The sequence below is a fragment of the Haliotis rufescens genome, unplaced genomic scaffold, assembly GCF_023055435.1.
Source record: "Haliotis rufescens isolate VD_foot unplaced genomic scaffold, xgHalRufe1.0.p SCAF_14, whole genome shotgun sequence".
NCBI lineage: Eukaryota > Metazoa > Mollusca > Gastropoda > Lepetellida > Haliotidae > Haliotis > Haliotis rufescens.
In genome coordinates, this window is record NW_025963824.1 from 1,402,463 (window position 1) to 1,421,547 (window position 19,085).

Genomic DNA, 19,085 nt, shown 5'->3' on the forward strand with positions numbered 1-19,085 from the left:
CTATGTGATCATCAACACCATGACAACATATAGATACCTATGTGATCATCAACATCATGACAACATATAGATACCTATGTGATCATCAACATCATGACAACATATAGATACCTATGTGATCATCAACATCATGACAACATATAGATACCTATGTGATCATCAACATCATGACAACATATAGATACCTATGTGATCATCAACATCATGACAACATATAGATACCTATGTGATCATCAACATCATGACAACATATAGATACTTATGTGATCATCAACATCATGACAACATATAGATACCTATGTGATCATCAACATCATGACAACATATAGATACTTATGTGATCATCAACATCATGACAACATATAGATACCTATGTGATCATCAACATCATGACAACATGTAGATACTTATGTGATCATCAACATCATGACAACATATAGATATCTATGTGATCATCAACATCATATCAATGAGAAGGCACTTATACTATTATGTCAGTACCGCCCCGGTCCAAATATTGTGGATTCTAGAGAAGAGAAGGCCACTTTCAGAAGATTCAAGAGTGAGAATATTCTGCGGGCTGACATTCATCCTAAGGCTTGTTCGTTGTTGCTGCAGGCACTTATCTGACACATAGTATGGTAAACCTGAACCACGATGTATTGATTATTCTGTGAGATGACATTCATCCTAAGGCTTGTTCGTTGTTGCTGCAGGCACTTATCTGACACATAGTATGGTAAACCTGAACCACGATGTATTGATTATTCTGTGAGATGACATTCATCCTAAGGCTTGTTCGTTGTTGCTGCAGGCACTTATCTGACACATAGTATGGTAAACCTGAACCACCATGTATTGATTATTCATTGTTTTGTGTGGTCATTTACTGATCTCACAACTTAGTTCTGTGCATAGCGGTGTCTGGTTCACCTCTGCTCAATAGTTACGAGCCGATTCCCAAATTGAATCAATGCATGCTAGACCTGCACTGTGTACACTCATGATAAAAGAAAAGACCCCTTTTTATTTAATCTATTCATGAAATTATGTCTGCGTGTCAGGCGAACATAATTATGCATATGAAGCTATGAATGCATAATAAAGCGCCTCGCATATATATACTCCAGACACAGTATTCTATAAACCAGACAATTGGTGTTCGTTTTTTCACCCACAAGGTAAGTCTTCAAGGATCCTCATGATCTGTTTACTGACTGTAGATCTCATGTTTTAAACCCATTAAAAGACTCGGACCGACTGGCCAAACATTGGAAGGTACATAGCCAATGTAGCCGGAAAATACATGCTGTGAAGTAGAATTGGTTCTATGCAGTGTTAAAGATTGCCGCCTGCTGATTGTACAGAGTACAGTGTTATGTAAGGTGGAATATTTAGAGGTCATTATCAACCCCAAATCAATCTGAGATCTCATTAGCCAATGCCCAGAGGGTGGTATGGGGTATGATGTGAACACTGGCTATAACAATAACATTTGTATCATTTGCCATAATTTCAAATTGCAAATGGTATATATTTGCAAGTGAATATAATACATGTCTTGTTTGGAAGACACTGTCACGGGAAAGCTGGCCCAGCATACGTCACACTAAGGGACGTAACTCCAAAGTCTTACTCCCCAGTTTGATATCGATTGCCCTTTCAAGCAAACCCTGGAGGGGTGTAATAGGGCCCTGGAGTAGCCCCTGTGATCAATGTTGGCCCTATACCACATGCAAATCGGCTGATATCATTGATAGTGTGTGATAATTTTAAGTAATCGTATCGAGGGCCAGTCTTCATATATGCAATACTTCGTACTATTATTTGTGACTACATATGTTCTCAAACAAGGGACTATTCATTTTCATATACAATTTCTTTCGATATTTTCGTTGTGGTGGCATACTTGCCCAACTTCGATTTCATGTATGCAATATACTTCGAAATAATGTCGTTAATCACAGTTTCCGTGTGTATGTGAGTGAACCCAGTTTTCAATCATCCAAAGCTCACACATTCCACTGTTTTCACATCCACCAACACTGGCGTGATGCAAATAAGCAGTCATAGCATCGAATCTGGGATTCTTAACCCATGATTTGAGGATTCAGAGAGGCAACATGCTGTAGTCGAAATCGTACAGTGACTTTATTTGCCTCTTTTATTCAATAAAACTTGCGTCAAACCACAGATGAAGGTGTCTGAGTTTCTCCAACACAATCTTCTTCTCATCTTCACCATTCTGGCTATCGTCCTGGGATTGGTTGCTGGGATTGTGTGTCGACTGTTCGGTCCATCCTCAGACACCGTGCAGCTTGTACAGTTTCCAGGAGAGCTCTTCCTGTGTATGTTGAAGATGCTGGTGCTGCCACTGATCGTATCTAGCATCATTACAGGTAAATGTACAACATTATACTTAGTTAGTGTTTGAGTTGTGATCAACTGATTTCAACATTGCAACATGTCTGAGGATGCAGGAAGGCCTGGACAAATAAAGGGTGTAAGTGAGTACAGTTTTACGCCGCTTTCAGCAATATTCCAGCACTTTTTACAGCGGGGGACACCAGAAATGGGCTTCACACATTGTACCCATTTCGGGAATCAAACCCGGGTCTTCGGCGTGACGAGCGAACGCTTTAACCACAAGGCTATCCGACCGCCCATAAAAGGGGGTAGATAATGGTCATTAGGTTTGAAACGACTTTTGTTGCTTATTTTTACCTACTTATTTCTAACCGTGGTCTAAATTCAATGCCTTAGTGAAACATTCCAAACATCAGGTGGACTTCCCAAATTCGATACATCAGTGTAAATATTACTGTCTGATGGAATTCCTTATGGAATTGTACCCTGTATTCACCTGATTTTTAAGTGAACGTGGACCTGTGTTTTCAAGTGATTGTGATGTTTTCCAAACATAATATGGATCTAACAAGCAAAGTAGGGATGCTCACTTATATTTGTGATGTTATGTCAGTTCCTTGTCAGCAGGAACAACAAACGTTTCATGTAGGGCAGACAGACATTGGGTTGTTGATTACAATTACTAGTATGTCTCCTTCTTTCCAAATGGCACCATCGCACTCTTACATAATCCATTCTAGAGATATTTAACAGGTTCATCTTCCATAATGAGTTTTACAAAAACATGTGATCCAATTGCTAGAAGGCAGCTCACTTAAGTTTATTTGAATATTTTTAAGAAGTACAACCAATTATGAGTTCTGTCCATTACAACATATTTAGATAGGAAAAAATCAGAAAATGCAGTGTTTTCTTTGTTGCAAAGTACCAGCTATCTTATTATTCTATCCATCGATGGTCATTTTTACATCCAGTTCTAAAGCTTCTCCAACGATGCTACATGGGTATACATAATATTAACCCTACGGAGCTGTGTCTCAGGAACATACAATAATCTGACGTTGATAAATACAGTTATTTTTACATCCGTCGATTCTCAGCTCAAAGTGGAATTGTGAGATTTAACATCCAATCTAATAAAACTAATGGGATCTGTTTGTTAAGGTCTGGGAAACATCACAGGATCGTGTGCAGGAAGAATATGTGCACTGTCGATGGTATACACTGCATGTACCTCTCTTGTTGCAACGCTGATTGGTTTAACATCGGTCTTGATCATCCAGCCTGGAAAATACTCGAAGTCATCAACAAATCGTTTGTCACAAAATGATGCCATGGCATCAGCAAAAGATGTTGTTTTCGATCTATTAAGGTGGGCATTTCAAAATATAACTATATAACAGAAATATATACATGTCAATCACATTATATCATTAATTTTAGGCATGTTTTAGTTGTAAGTCAGAAGTTGTGATGAAAGCCTCTTATCCTTTTGGTTTGTCAGTCTTTCTTAATTAACTGAATACAACCTTTCCCTCAGCACCTCCGTGTATCACTGGTATCACCAATATAAAATGACCGCCTCCGTGGTCTAGTGGTAGAGCGTCCGCCCGGAGAGCGGAAGGTCATACCAAAAGACGTTAAAAGATGGTACTTGTTGTTACCCTGTCTGGCGCTCGACATTAAGGGCCTACAACAAGGACTGGTCGGCTCGGAGTCAGTATACTGTGTCTGAGTGGGGTATTCATGTTAAACTGCGGAATGGTGTCTCAGTGGGCTAGCACTATAAATCGGCATCAGTCCGGACTAGTACAAGCAGCCACACACACACACGTGCATGCACGTCGCTATATAAGTGCAATAATCTTGGACGCGACGTTAAACCCAATTTCACCTCACCTCACCAATATAAAATAGTCAGTCGTATGTTTTAACCAGGAACATTGTACCAGACAACATAGTCGCTGCCACAATTGAACATGCCAGCACTGTGTTGGTTAAGGAAGAAAGAATGGAATCTGGTGGCAGCTCCAGTTACATGAAGGAGGATTCTTCGATGGAAGTCAACGGCACCAACAGTTCGATTGTCGCAAAGAAAACAGTAATGGTTGATGGCACGAACATCTTAGGTGCTGTTAATTATACAGTTTGTTACCAACGTTTCTTTACAGTAAATTGTACATAATTTGTCAATTTGTCAGCTTTCACGTGCCTCCAGTTTTGCAGGAATAACATTATCTATGGCGTTAATGGCAAAGGCAATCCGGACATGAGGTCAAAATGAATGTCACTGCCAAAATCTGACCATACGTCGGCTGGTCAAAACGTTCTGAGCCTTACAAACAAAACCAACAATTGTGAAAGTGTTTTTAATTTTTTTTTATCAACATAATGTCCCTGCTCTCCAATACACTTCTAATATCAATAGTGAAGCTTTTCAATTAAAGTCAGAAAGAAGGTTTCTGATGCCACCCGGCAATACAATTCACAGCAGTTAAGAGGTCACCGTTGTCGTCATAGTGGTGGTCTTTTAGTTTAGGAAACAGGTGGAAATCACTTGGTGCCAGGTCTGGCGAGTATGGAGGGTGAGGAAGCTCTAAAAACGTACATTGTCGCACAGAAGCCTTTGCACGTCGAGAGGTATTAGGAGGGGCATTGTCATGAGCAGATATCTTCATCATCTGTACATTGTGCATGAATAATAGCTTCAATGGATCCGTAGCTTAGGCCTGTGTCTTCCTAAAGTTCAGCAATGGTAATAAGTCTATCTAAAAGTATGATGAAAGTTGAGGGACGTCCAGACCTAGTGTCGTCATCATCATATGCTTGTTCTCTCTTAAACATAGCTTCCCAATGCTAAACAGTGGACTAGCTAGATTACTTATCCTCATACACTTGTGATATGCGTTCATGAATTTCTTGGGGAGTACCTTGATGACTGATTGGCATTCCTATTTTTTCATTTCTATGTCCATTTGGACCCCAATCACATCCAACTGTCTGTCACTATACACAAATAGCCTCAAAATACCAGATACACTTGCAATGATCTATGCAAACAATGTTCTACATTTACTTTGTTGTGGCCCATTGTTAAAAGTTAGTCAGGCTTTGAAGTTTTTGACCAGCCCTCGTATTTGACGAGACTTGATAAATAATGGCAATGATATCTGGTTTATGCTTTGAAGTTTTTGACGAGACCTGATAAATAAGGGCAATGATATCTGGGCCCAATAAATGTTCTGGTTTAGGATTACACTTTCACATTCCTGCTTTGAGGATCAGTTGTCATCAAACCTTCAATATGGAATATTTGGCAGGCATGGTTTCTTGGCTTAGGATGCTATTATTATGGCACCAAGTGCCCTCTGTGTATTGTGATGTCTGTCACGTCTTGACTCTTTCACGACAGGTGTACTTACGTACTGCATAGTGTTTGGAGTGATGCTGAGCCAGTTAGGTCACCGAGGATCAGCCGTGACACAATTCTTCACAGGCATCAACATTGTCACCCTCAAAATGATTAAACTTGTGATGTGGTAAGTACGACTTTTTAAAGTTGTTTGGGGGTTAATAATTGAATGCATTTGCTTCTGATTAATCAACACTTTTGTCAAAGTTTAAAACCTAATTACTCCAAAATAGAACCCTCGCCATTCATATAAAAATATTGTCATAACAAGAACACCTGCAGACTTGCAACTCTATGTTAGATGTTTCAAGCAATCCAAGCAATTATTCAAACGTTCTACATTGATACTATTTATGATCATGTCAATCAAAATCAATTATCCAGGTTCTCTCCACTTGGAATAATGTCACTCATCATGGGCCAGATGATGTTATCTGACATTATGGAGACTGGACAAACAATATCCATCTACATTGCCACTGAGTTGGCCGGACTGGCAGTCCACTCACTGGTGATCCTCCCAGCCTTGCACTTCGTCCTGACCAGACAAAATCCCTACACCGTATACATCAAGTCACTACCAGCCCTCCTGACAGCCTTTGCCACATGCTCCAGGTAAACATTTCCCAAGTTCCATCTCATCATCCCTGTTCAATACATTTCCCTCACGTTAATAAATGCAGCAAGAACATTTAATTCGTTAAAACATCAAACATATGTTTCTGCCCATTCTGTCCTACCAGGAAATAGGATGGTGAAGTGATATTTTTCCATGTAAAATCAGACTGAATCAAGAGGATACTTGTCTTTTCAGTAGGTTTATTAGATACCATTTTGACACACTCTTTTCCTGAATTTTCTGTTTTGAAAGATGCTGTGGATTTTCGGTCTTGAAAGTTCTCTCTTAGGTAACGTCAAACGCCAAATGTATGTTTGAGGGGATTTTCGACTGTTTTTATTTTTTAGGTGTTTCTCTAAAATGTGAATGGCGCTGACAGTATATTATGTTTCATGGAGAAGAGTTAAGAAATCCTGGACACATTGTTTTCTCAGCTTTGAAACAAAAATCACATTTCTTTCTAACACAAACCTGCATACAAGATCTGAAGTGTTTGAAAAGCAATGGGAATCAACACAGACACCTCGCGTGAAAGAGGCGGCCGATTCGAACCCTACTCACCAGAGTCGGAGTGGACGGGTCACACGGACATGGCGTACGGGTTGTTGCTATGTACGAGTACAACGTCACTACATATTAAATAATGGCTTTCAATAATTCAGTCCCCAGTGGTCGGGTGAAATAGACGCTTTGTAAACAAGAACCGATGCTTCTTGTAGGATTTACTTTTCTGCTCTACTTTTCAAACTTTATTGCTCATATATACGCTGTAAACAGAATGTATGTACTTTTCTACTGTGACAAACTCTTTTGTAAATAAGTACTGATACTTTTCAAAGCTTCATTGTTTATTTATGCACTGTAAACAATTTCATATAAAGTAATCGGTTGGTGCAAACCCCTGTGGACAAGAAATTATCTTTTTAGTATGATCTGCTCTATTTTTTGACCATTGGTAGTTTTATATACTCCGTTATCATCCGGCGCTCCCTCGTTACAATGGATACCGATTAATGAACAATGTATAATGGGCCGGTGGCCCCCTTCAGAAATAAAGTCATTCATTCAGTACAACGTTACTTCTTTCATGTGGGCATCTGTTACCTTCCACTGCAGAAGCTGTGAACTTTGTCTACATTGTCAAAATATATATATTGTGAACAATTTTCCCACTTTGGGACCCTGTATATGAATCGAAATCTGGAAAGAATCTGTAGTATTTCACCACAACCTGTGGTCATAATCAGCTTGGTAATGTAATACGAACAGATCTATACCAAAACCAATGTGTGACTTCACGGTTGTGTTTGTTCCCAGCGCTGCGACACTGCCGGTGACAATGCAGTGTGTAGAGGAGAGGCTGCACATAGACAGAAGGATCTCCCGAGTCATCCTCCCAGTGGGTGCGACTGTCAACATGGACGGCGCTGCTATATACGCTGTCATCGCCCCTGTGTTCATAGCTCAGTACAATGGAATCAATCTGTCTTTGGGGGATGTCATCACAATAAGGTAACGTCACGTTAACACGTGGATGGCGTGAATTGAAGCAATCATATCGTATGAAATCATAGCTCAGTACAATGGAATCAATCTGTCTTTGGGGGATGTCATCACAATAAGGTAACGTCACGTTAACACGTGGATGGCGTGAATTGAAGCAATCATATCGTATGAAATCATAGCTCAGTACAATGGAATCAATCTGTCTTTGGGGGATGTCATCACAATAAGGTAACGTCACGTTAACACGTGGATGGCGTGAATTGAAGCAATCATATCGTATGAAATCATAGCGCAGTACAATGGAATCAATCTGTCTTTGGGGGATGTCATCACAATAAGGTAACGTCACGTTAACACGTGGATGGCGTGAATTGAAGCAATCATATCGTATGAAATCATAGCGCAGTACAATGGAATCAATCTGTCTTTGGGGGATGTCATCACAATAAGGTAACGTCACGTTAACACGTGGATGGCGTGAATTGAAGCAATCATATCGTATGAAATCATAGCTCAGTACAATGGAATCAATCTGTCTTTGGGGGATGTCATCACAATAAGGTAACGTCACGTTAACACGTGGATGGCGTGAATTGAAGCAATCATATCGTATGAAATCATAGCGCAGTACAATGGAATCCCTCTGTCTTTGGGGGATGTCATCACAATAAGGTAACGTCACGTTAACACGTGGATGGCGTGAATTGAAGCAATCATATCGTATGAAATCATAGCTCAGTACAATGGAATCAATCTGTCTTTGGGGGATGTCATCACAATAAGGTAACGTCAGGTTAACACGTGGATGGCGTGAATTGAAGCAACCTCTTACTAATTTGTCACAACCCAAGAAGTTTCCGAACTGTCAATGTGGCAGTTTGGTATCGATTCCATATATGCACCAACAGAATATTGTTGCTTTGTATCGAACTTTATATAAAACATTGCTACATTTTTCGTTGGTATATTATGCAAGTCTATAATGTGAAAACCTTCTTATTGTTACTGATCAATGATGTATGGGCAGCTCTCGGTGAAAAGGTGGTAACGCATGATAGTGTGCAGGCCAGTTTAAGATATGTTTGTTTCACAAATGTTGAACAATTCTCAATTTCTACTCCACCATAGGACCCCCTCCGCCCAGAGAGCGAAACTGCGGCATGGTATCTCAGTGTGCTAGCACTATAAATCGGCAACAGTCCGGACTAGTACAAGCAGCCAAACACAAACACACACTCACATGCACGTCGCTATAAAAGTGCAATAATCTTGGACGCGACGTTAAACCCCATTTCACCTCACCTACTCCGCCATAATGTTTAGGCCACCATGGTCATGTTTAGGAAGACGTCAAACTAGGATTCTTCACTCAAAGTATCAAGTCCCTATGACATATGGATTGTGAGGAGATGTAACAAAACAATAGCATTAAAAACGGTTGGTATGTTAAGGTACAAAACAAATGTCTGAAGGATAACATATCGTAGTGTAATCCACGTACTTATTGCATATCACATTCCATGATAACACACGCAGTAATAGCGGAGTTGTGTGGAAAATACGTTATTCACAATATGCCCCGATAGTGTCGGAATTCAGAGGAGATATATAGAGAAACCTGAAAGTATAAGGTCTTATATATAATTGAGTGTATACAAGTATCATGTCTTATACAGAAAACCACTTACCTGCGTAATAAATGTCATTATCGTGCATGTAGAAAATAGTAATGAAGGGTTGGTTATGAGCACAGCAGGGATCATTCATACAAAGGTTCAACTCCATAGTGTCATTCTCGGAGTTTCGATCAGATAGGGGGGCACGGGCAAAAAGCTACTGGAAATGCCTACACAGTGCCCTCACCAGTCTAGCGGCACAGGAACATTCGACAGGTTTCTATAACATACTGCACGGGTGGCCAAGTCGTCTAAGGTGCTTTGCTGTATCTTTGCAGAGTTGCGTCCATTGGGCACGCAAAAACTCATTATTGTGGGTTCGAATACCGGTTCGCCACAATTATGTTTCTTGGTTTGTCAGCACCATACCCATGCTTGTGGGTTTCGCCGAAGTGGTAAACAACCGATACCTGCATCACTTCGGGCTTTCCTCCCACATTAAGCCGACACGCCGTGATATGACTGGAGTAAGGTTAAAAGCGGCGTTAAACCCAACTCACTCACTCACATAGATCAGATAAATGTTGACGATTAAACGGACAATCACCGCGACACAAGCTCGCTCAACTGTTGGTCGTATGAAATGAAAAGCTGACTATTCGTATGTTTAAAGTCCGTTTTTAAAACTTTAACATCCAATTGATAAAACAATATTTTTTTCCAGTTCAACAGCCTTCCTGAGCAGTATTGGAATTGCGAGTGTCCCTGGGGTTGGTTTTGCAATGCTCATGCTTGTGCTACAGACGGTCGGTCTCCCGGATCGAGGACTCGCCTTGTTGGTCACCATTGACTGGCTGTTGTAATTAGATTGTTTCAAATATTTTCGACTAAATTGTCTGTTCAAAGTATGTTTAACGATTATATTCAAAAGTAGAACACATACATCTTTTTTTCACCAGAACGAGTATTATCATGGAGTTTGACGGCAGAATGTCACAAATGTCTTCCCATCAGTCGATATTAACAAATACAACACTTCAAATCAAGCCTGTATTCATAAGTGTAACCTCTATAGTTGCCTTTGACAAAATACCAAGTTCCAAATATATTTAATATTTTTCAGGGATCGCTTTTCCACCACAGTGAATGTGGCCAGTGATTGCCTAGTGGTAGGAGTTGTCTCCCGTTACACCAATCTTCCCCCACGTGACCCATCACCGGCTCAACCGATGCTGGAGAATGACATGGTTTAAGAGAAACAAAGCATCTGCCTGCATATTGCGGAACTCGTCTTCTGAAGTTTGTGTTTTTACACAGTTGAATAAACATGACACTAAGCCACTAGGCTATCATATGATCAAATATCTTCATTTGACCTCAACTGAATGAATTTGTTCCTTTTGTCTCAGTCGCGATAAGATAATACTGATCAATAAAAAAACCTCTTTTGACTTTGAACTATATAAATAAATATATTTTTTTATATTCTGGGGATCGGTAGTTTAATTTATTGTTTACTTTAATTACTTTGTTTCTGTTGAGATTCAATAGAAGTTTATTGCATTGTATTTGGACAATACTTAGTTGTCATGAATGTAGTACTATTTAATGTTTTCGGTGGTGAGGAAGTTATTATATATAGATTCTCGAATTAGATGTAAACTCCCGGAATAGTATGGATGTAGGTCAAGCGTCATAGAAACCTCTGGAATATTCTGTGATGTTCAAGTGACACTGGACTGGCCTGGCACTGTATAGAAAGTGTTTGAAGAAGTTATAAGTTTAGCGGTCGCGTCCATGTCTCATTTCTTACATTTGATCTGACTTTACATCAAGACCAGCCTTTTTTGTGAAGATCACATTTCACACTGGATTCAAAGCCTAGTCCCATCTCGGTAGCTTGACCACTGTCGAGGTGAGGTGATTATTATTCTTGTCATTGGCATTGTCATTGCAAATTGTACTACCTCTCTCTTGTGGACTCTCGTTGTAAATTGTTGTGCAGTAATTTGTATTGATTTGTAAACTTAGCAAATTTTGTAATACAATCGTTGATTGCATACTATTTGTTGGATATTTGTTGGTGTCAAACTAAATTATTTTACGTATGGATATCTGGGTTAATATATTGTTTCAATTAGGATATTGACAAGTAACAATATATAGTTTGTTTAAAGTACAATAAAACACTGTGGAGAGAATAAACTATGATTAACAACTCCCACTCGTCCTTCATTCCTGATATTATATATCAACATTATGAAAAGACTCTTTAAAGGCAAGTAAAGTGACAACATGATTTGTTTTGCGAATATCAGCTTCCGAAATAAGCCTATCTTGGGTCGTGGCCTAAAGCTACTGGCGCAGCGTTGATAACTGTTTTCAATGGCACATGTGTCTAGTTTGTGAGTTTAGCCGTTATACATATACTGTTTCTACTACCTTAAAAAATCACAAGATTGCATACAAGGTTGAATGTGTGAAACGACCTTCGATCTTGACATTGTCAACAATTAAAATAGCAATTGAGGACTAGCGTTTTATTACTGTTTAGTAATAAACTATTAGCTGACCTCGGCCCTATTCCACACAATAAATTTCTCTCAGGGATTAATGTGACATAAGTTGGTGGATGCGGTAATCAAGTAGATGTGCAGGCAGAAAAATGGTATAGTGTATTGAATAGTCCCAGGAAGAATGTGGCAGACTGGGCATTGGCCTGATCATCATCATCGGTGAAATAGCCTTAACATTTCAATCCCAGTAAAGGAAATTATCGCAGTGGCGAGATTTTTCGTTTGGAGGACGATTTCGCATGTTGTGTTTTATCGTCTGTTTTACACTGCATCCAGCATTTGTGATTAAGTATGCCCTAAAGTATCAAAATCTGCAAAGTTGCTTTGTTGACTTTATTTGCCCTATAAGTATGTTAAAAAAATGTTAACGATTTAAAGAGAAATGTTTACCAACACATGTATTTAAATAATGATGGCTCTCTGAAATAAAAACAATCCGGCCTCGAAAATGTCGGACAAGTCCATTTTATGAGCATAGGTTTAAAGTTTAATGTCGATCTGTCCCTTTTCTCCCAATACCGATTACCATATCTCTTCTACTTTTGGATGCGATCGTTCGGCCATTGCATTAATCTTCGTTACCCAGCTTCATCCATGGGAAACAACTCACTAGACACTTCCCTCTTCACAATACCGTCGTCCCATTTACGACATCAGAATGTTGTGAGTGCATGTTCGAGTCTCCATAAATGAAGCCATCACAACATATTGTTTTATCGTGTAATAAACCTTGCTTCGTATTTCGTTGTTCTTTGCAATTTATTGCGTAGATTACTTAAAATGCAATTGTTAACTACTCCAGTGATTATTAACATGAGCATCGATCTACCCATATGGGCTAGAAGGACATGTGTCAACCAAGGTAGCAAGCATGACCACCCGATCCGGTTAAGAGAAGGAAACCTCGGTTGACTGTTAGTTGATAGGAAAGATTATGAAAAGTAACCTTCACATCGACGATGCTCTAAAATAAGATAAAGTATTGACAGATCAAGTTCGCCGATTACTTACGAAGAAACCAAGGAATAAACCTCGACCCCTCGCGTTAAACTTACCAGCAGCAAATCCAAGTTGGATGTCTTGTTCCGTTCCAGGAGAAAGTTGAAGCAATCTACACTCAAGACAAGGGAAGTGCGTTGAAACCTCAGGTGGATGCTAGGAAAGTTGGGTGTGTGGCCAGATGGCGTTGATACCTCTTATGGTGGATGCTAGGAAAGTTGGGTGTGTGGCCAGATGGCGTTGATACCTCAGGTGGATGCTAGGAAAGTTGGGTGTGTGGCCAGATGGCGTTGATACCTCAGGTGGATGCTAGGAAAGTTGGGTGTGTGGCCAGATGGCGTTGATACCTCAGGTGGATGCTAGGAAAGTTGGGTGTGTGGCCAGATGGCGTTGATACCTCAGGTGGATTCTAGGAAAGTTGGGTGTGTGGCCAGATGGCGTTGATACCTCAGGTGGATGCTAGGAAAGTTGGGTGTGTGGCCAGATGGCGTTGATACCTCAGGTGGATGCTAGCAAAGTTGGGTGTGTGGCCAGATGGCGTTGATACCTCTTATGGTGGATGCTAGGAAAGTTGGGTGTGTGGCCAGATGGCGTTGATACCTCAGGTGGATTCTAGGAAAGTTGGGTGTGTGGCCAGATGGCGTTGATACCTCAGGTGGATGCTAGCAAAGTTGGGTGTGTGGCCAGATGGCGTTGATACCTCTTATGGTGGATGCTAGGAAAGTTGGGTGTGTGGCCAGATGGCGTTGATACCTCAGGTGGATTCTAGGAAAGTTGGGTGTGTGGCCAGATGGCGTTGATACCTCTTATGGTGGATGCTAGGAAAGTTGGGTGTGTGGCCAGATGGCGTTGATACCTCAGGTGGATGCTAGGAAAGTTGGGTGTGTGGCCAGATGGCGTTGATACCTCAGGTGGATGCTAGCAAAGTTGGGTGTGTGGCCAGATGGCGTTGATACCTCTTATGGTGGATGCTAGGAAAGTTGGATGTGTGGCCAGATGGCGTTGATACCTCAGGTGGATTCTAGGAAAGTTGGGTGTGTGGCCAGATGGCGTTGATACCTCTTATGGTGGATGCTAGCAAAGTTGGGTGTGTGGCCAAGGTTAGGTTTCAGACACAAACTAGGAATGTCTACCCATACGCTAAATATCTTCTTAACTGCCAGTCGATTAAGCCATACAATAACAATAACGTGACATTTACTGAGCAATTTTTGTGTGAAATGTTAGACCTCTATTAAGACCATTTATTTGCCTCTGCAAATCGCGGTGTGTCTTTGGACTATTGATATGCTGGAACATCGTCGTGATGTGGCCAATACCTTAACATTCCCACAGTCTGTGCCTATGGACCAGGTACCAACCTCAAAACGTTGATGATCCGTCCCATTCAGGGCGTGACAGGTCAACGACAAGAGTACGAGATCTGTTGATCCAAACCAGGATCTACGGAATCGAGCTCAGAGGGCGAATCAAAGTACTGTAAAGTTTCATCAGGCTACTGGAGCACGAGTTTCGTCTTCCATATGCAGCTAATCGTTACACTCGACGGAGACGTGTTGTGCCGCCCATGAAAAGTTGTCGTATTTTCAACTGACGTCAATGGTGTACACATCGTCGGGAGTTGTTACTCGTGGTGGATTGGTTATGGTGTGGGGTGACTTCACTATGACTGACCGAACCCCACTCGATGTTGTGCAAGGAAGAGTCACCAATGTGTTCCAAATTCGTTCATTATTATCATACAACTATTCTAGAAACAAATACCTCTTACAATTTTGGAAACTTTTAGTTATTTCTCTCAAGGTATTTGAGTCATGTTAAAACGAACGTCAGTCTAAGACCAAGATGATGACTTTGACCCTTGACGTAACTGTCAAATTCATCAATGCCAGAATAATTTGCCTCGGTTTTCCGAAAAAGATTCCATCAGACGTAAAAGGCAAATTCGAGAAATAAGTAATATGGAAGTTCGCGAAGAGGATAAGCGTACCATGATCTACCGGTAGTACCCGACATAAGCACAATGTTCATATACGAGCTGAAATATTAAACCTTAAAGCATCCGTATTAATACGGAGTTCTTTAACAAAATATTATTTTAAATATTTCTTGCTTCCCCAGAAACATTGCACATTTCCATGTCAAAGGTTAACAGGCTGTTAGCACGTAAGGTACCCTAGTGGCCTTTCTCTTGAGTTAGTACAGCATCTGAGATCTTGAAAAGTAAGATATGTAATACACAAAACAATAACAAAATGATAAAGTTTATTCACAAATGGAAACCAATAAGAAACATAGTTTAGGATGTTGGTAATATCGCTCCAGATACCTGTCATGGACAACTGAATTTGTGCATTTAATTTGTGGTGCCATTACATATATCGGCAGGGTATTAATGCCTTCTCCTAGTACCAAAACATCATCTTCAGAAAATAAACTTAAAAGGGTCCTTGTCAAAATATGTTATCACAAAATATAACCCTTATTTACGCAATTGTGACCGCTTTAAGGGAATAAAACATTGTTGAGTATATATAGCGAATATACGAACCTATAGTTGTTAATACTAATTACAAGAGCAAAACATAATTTACTTGAAGATATATATTTTGGCTGATACACCCAACTTACATGTCAATGGCTCAATCGTTAAACCAAATGTTTTTATCGGTAAAAAATGTTATAAATATTTGCCTGTTCTGGTTGGTTTATCCAGTCAGTACACAACTACACTATGTCTCGATGTGTGTAAGTGAGTTATGTCAATCAGTATGTCATCCTTGCACATGTATTTCTGTAAACGTGCTCCTGAACAGAACTACAATATGTCGCAATGTGTGTAAGTGAGTTATGTCAATCAGTATGTCGTCCTTGCACACGTATTTCTGTAAACGTGCTCCTGAACAGAACTACAATATGTCGCAATGTGTGTAAGTGAGTTATGTCAATCAGTATGTCGTCCTTGCACACGTATGTCTGTAAACGTGCTCCTGAACAGAACTACACTATGTCGTAATGTGTGTAAGTGAGTTATGTCAATCAGTATGTCGTCCTTGCACACGTATGTCTGTAAACGTGCTCCTGAACAGAACTACACTATGTCTCGATGTGTGTAAGTGAGTTATGTCAATCAGTATGTCGTCCTTGCACAAGTATTTCTGTAAACGTGCTCCTGAACAGAACTACAATATGTCTCGATTTGTGTAAGTGAGTTATGTCAATCAGTATGTCATCCTTGCACACGTATTTCTGTAAACGTGCTCCTGAACAGAACTACAATATGTCTCGATTTGTGTAAGTGAGTTATGTCAATCAGTATGTCGTCCTTGCACACGTATTTCTGTAAACGTGCTCCTGAACAGAACTACAATATGTCTCGATGTGTGTAAGTGAGTTATGTCAATCAGTATGTCATCCTTGCACACGTATTTCTGTAAACGTGCTCCTGAACAGAACTACACTATGTCGCAATGTGTGTAAGTGAGTTATGTCAATCAGTATGTCATCCTTGCACACGTATTTCTGTAAACGTGCTCCTGAACAGAACTACACTATGTCGCAATGTGTGTAAGTGAGTTATGTCAATTAGTATGTCATCCTTGCATATTTGTTTCTGAAGCCTACTTTAACAGACTGTTCTCAGTTCCGCGGGATTTTACATGCGTTTCATTTACTACACATATGCAAACTTAGCTTCTTCATCCGGATAGCATGCAATTGATCAAAATATAATTACTCAGTTTCTTCAGAATAAATCTGACAACAGCTGCACGTATAATATATGTGGAGTAAAATACAAGTGAGTGAGTGAGTGAGTGAGTGAAAAAATATATAACGTCTGCTTAATATGTTTTGGTCAATATAATGATAGACTATACAGAACCAGCCTTAACAGCTGCATGTGGAATATATTGCAGTCTAGGTAAAAACGTTACAACCAAGATTATGTTTCTTGGTTTGTCAGCACCATACCCGTGCTCGTGGGTTTCACCGAAGTGGTAAACGTATGAGACCTGCATCACTTCGGGCTTTCCTCCCACATTAAGCTGACACGCCGTGATTTAACTGGAATACTGTTAAAGGCGGCGTTAAACTCACTAAAACGTTACAACAGATATGATGGTGTTTAAAACAGAAGCACCCCACAGTTACCCAAACTGTCTGGCTGAATATGTGACAGGGCTACACTCAATGAGAGAAACATGATCTTTCACTCGACACAAGGAATATCCTCTATATTTTATACCTTTTACGGGAAAGTATAATTATGTCATTACAAATGTCAAACCTTGAAACGTTATTTCTCCCTATCTAACACGTCGGAACGTTTCACCAACCCTTGAAATTGCGACTTATATGCAGAATTAAAACTACAGATGATTATATGTCCAAGTTGCCACCTCACGCGGTTTAGTCAATATCGTGTTGCAATCAGCCCTGATAATATTGCCAGATACTATCCTGGAAGCCCTACCTCCCTATGGAAAAACAAGATGTGGTAGTCTGAATGGGCTTCACACATTGTACCAATGTCGGGAATCGAACCCGGGTCTTCGGCTTGACGCCCGAACGCTTTAACCACTAGGCTACCCGACCGCCCCTTACAAGAAGGGATCTTTTAGTTATCGCCCGGAAGTGTAAACCTGAAAACTGGGCTCATCACCAAAGGTGTGTCGTAATACGTTGGACCATTTGAGTTTACTCTTTCAAAAGTCCAGAAACCTATGATTGTGGGTTCGAATCCCGGTTCGCCCCGATTATGTTTCTAGGTTTGGCAGCACCATACCCGTACTCGTGGGTTTCACCGAAGTGGTAAACGTCTAAGACCTGCATCACTTCGGGCTTTCCTCCCACATTAAGCTGACACGCTGTAATATAACTGGAATACTGTTAAAAGCGGCGTTAAACCCAACTCTCTCACTCTTTCAAAAGTTATCTAAATCTGAAGAATCTGAGGAACTATATACAATATATATTCTCAGTCGATTGCAACAAAGGATAGGAGAAACAAAAATGTTACCTTACAACTACAAAGATATATAACCCGCAAAGAGTATTACTGACTGTATGGCTGTTATAGTCAGCGCAGTCTGACCACGCGATCCATCAAGTCGCCTCTTACGACAGCCATCAGCTGCTGGGGACCTGCTCGCACCCGCCATTCGCAGTTGTGATGAAGTTCATAAGCTTAGGCATCAAATAGCTTATGAATTGATGCTACTCAAATGCAATAGTTATTGATGAATTGTAGGAGCATGTTTACAATAGGAAATAACCATAATACAAAAGTCTTGTTCGTTTGAGGAAAAAATATATTTGAGAATGAAAAAGCGAGTGAGCGAGTATTACGACACTTTTTGCACATTCCAGCTGTTGGCATTATCTTTTTACAATATGACCATATTTGGATTCAACACAAGGCAACCCAGACGCCTGAACGAGATTTGCAGTAATGGCGATAATCAACAGACTTTAAAGAGACTGACCAAACAACATTCCAGGAAGGTTGTCTTTCTAAGTAGAAGTGATTCTGAAACATGTCGCGAATGAAGCATGAACTTTGAAAAGTATAAAACATATTCGATGATCCCTTTCTAAAAATGACTTTTGAAGTTACATGGATTGAAATGTTCTGAACCCGTCTGTCCATTGTTGTATATCAAGTCCTTGCATCAAGGTAGCTACACGTATTGTTACTGATGTCTGTCTGGAGAATCCTCTTTGTAACCTTAGGTTGTCGTTTGAGGCACTGCTTCTTCTGTTTATTTCAAGTTCTTCAGCCCATTTAAGAATTGTTGTATGTTCTCCACAAGGCCTTAAATAAAACAACGTCGTTAAAGTGAAGGAATCTTGCACCATAGAGAATCAAATGTTGGCATACTGGTGATGATAATGCTCCATTTCGGACAGCTGTTTCCATGATGAAACATGACAGTGTCATGCATCAATCTGGTTTCAATAATTTTTAAAACTGAGTGTTCGGAAGGTGT

At 40.2% G+C, this 19,085-nt stretch overlaps 2 protein-coding genes across 2 annotated transcripts in view; one reads left to right on the forward strand and one right to left on the reverse strand.

Annotated features, from left to right (window-relative positions):
* Window positions 1–4,322: 4,322 nt before the first annotated feature.
* On the forward strand, window positions 4,323–10,957 carry LOC125379248 (excitatory amino acid transporter-like). Its single transcript, XM_048395500.1, has 6 exons — window positions 4,323–4,496; window positions 5,780–5,906; window positions 6,164–6,394; window positions 7,716–7,910; window positions 10,245–10,379; window positions 10,644–10,957. The coding sequence occupies exons 1-6, from the start codon at window positions 4,379–4,381 to the stop codon at window positions 10,771–10,773; spliced, it is 936 nt and encodes a 311-aa protein (XP_048251457.1). The 5' UTR covers window positions 4,323–4,378; the 3' UTR covers window positions 10,774–10,957.
* Window positions 10,958–15,343: 4,386 nt separating this feature from the next.
* The window catches only part of LOC125379322 (non-muscle caldesmon-like), a 32,000-nt gene continuing 28,258 nt past the window's right edge, over window positions 15,344–19,085 (reverse strand). Inside the window, exon 9 of the mRNA XM_048395626.1 lies at window positions 15,344–18,910. Coding sequence (XP_048251583.1) covers window positions 18,858–18,910 — 53 coding nt within the window. The 3' untranslated portion in view covers window positions 15,344–18,857. The remainder of the gene's footprint in view (window positions 18,911–19,085) is intronic.

What these genes read in the sequence shown, in the direction of transcription:
- LOC125379248 (XM_048395500.1), top strand. Translation starts at nt 4,379, where the DNA reads ATGGAATCTGGTGGCAGCTCCAGTTACATGAAGGAGGATTCTTCGATG. An exon ending in ATGATTAAACTTGTGATGTG is followed by an intron (nt 5,907 to 6,163) that starts GTAAGTACGACT and finishes TCAATTATCCAG; the next exon opens with GTTCTCTCCACTTGGAATAA. An exon ending in GGGGATGTCATCACAATAAG is followed by an intron (nt 7,911 to 10,244) that starts GTAACGTCACGT and finishes ATTTTTTTCCAG; the next exon opens with TTCAACAGCCTTCCTGAGCA.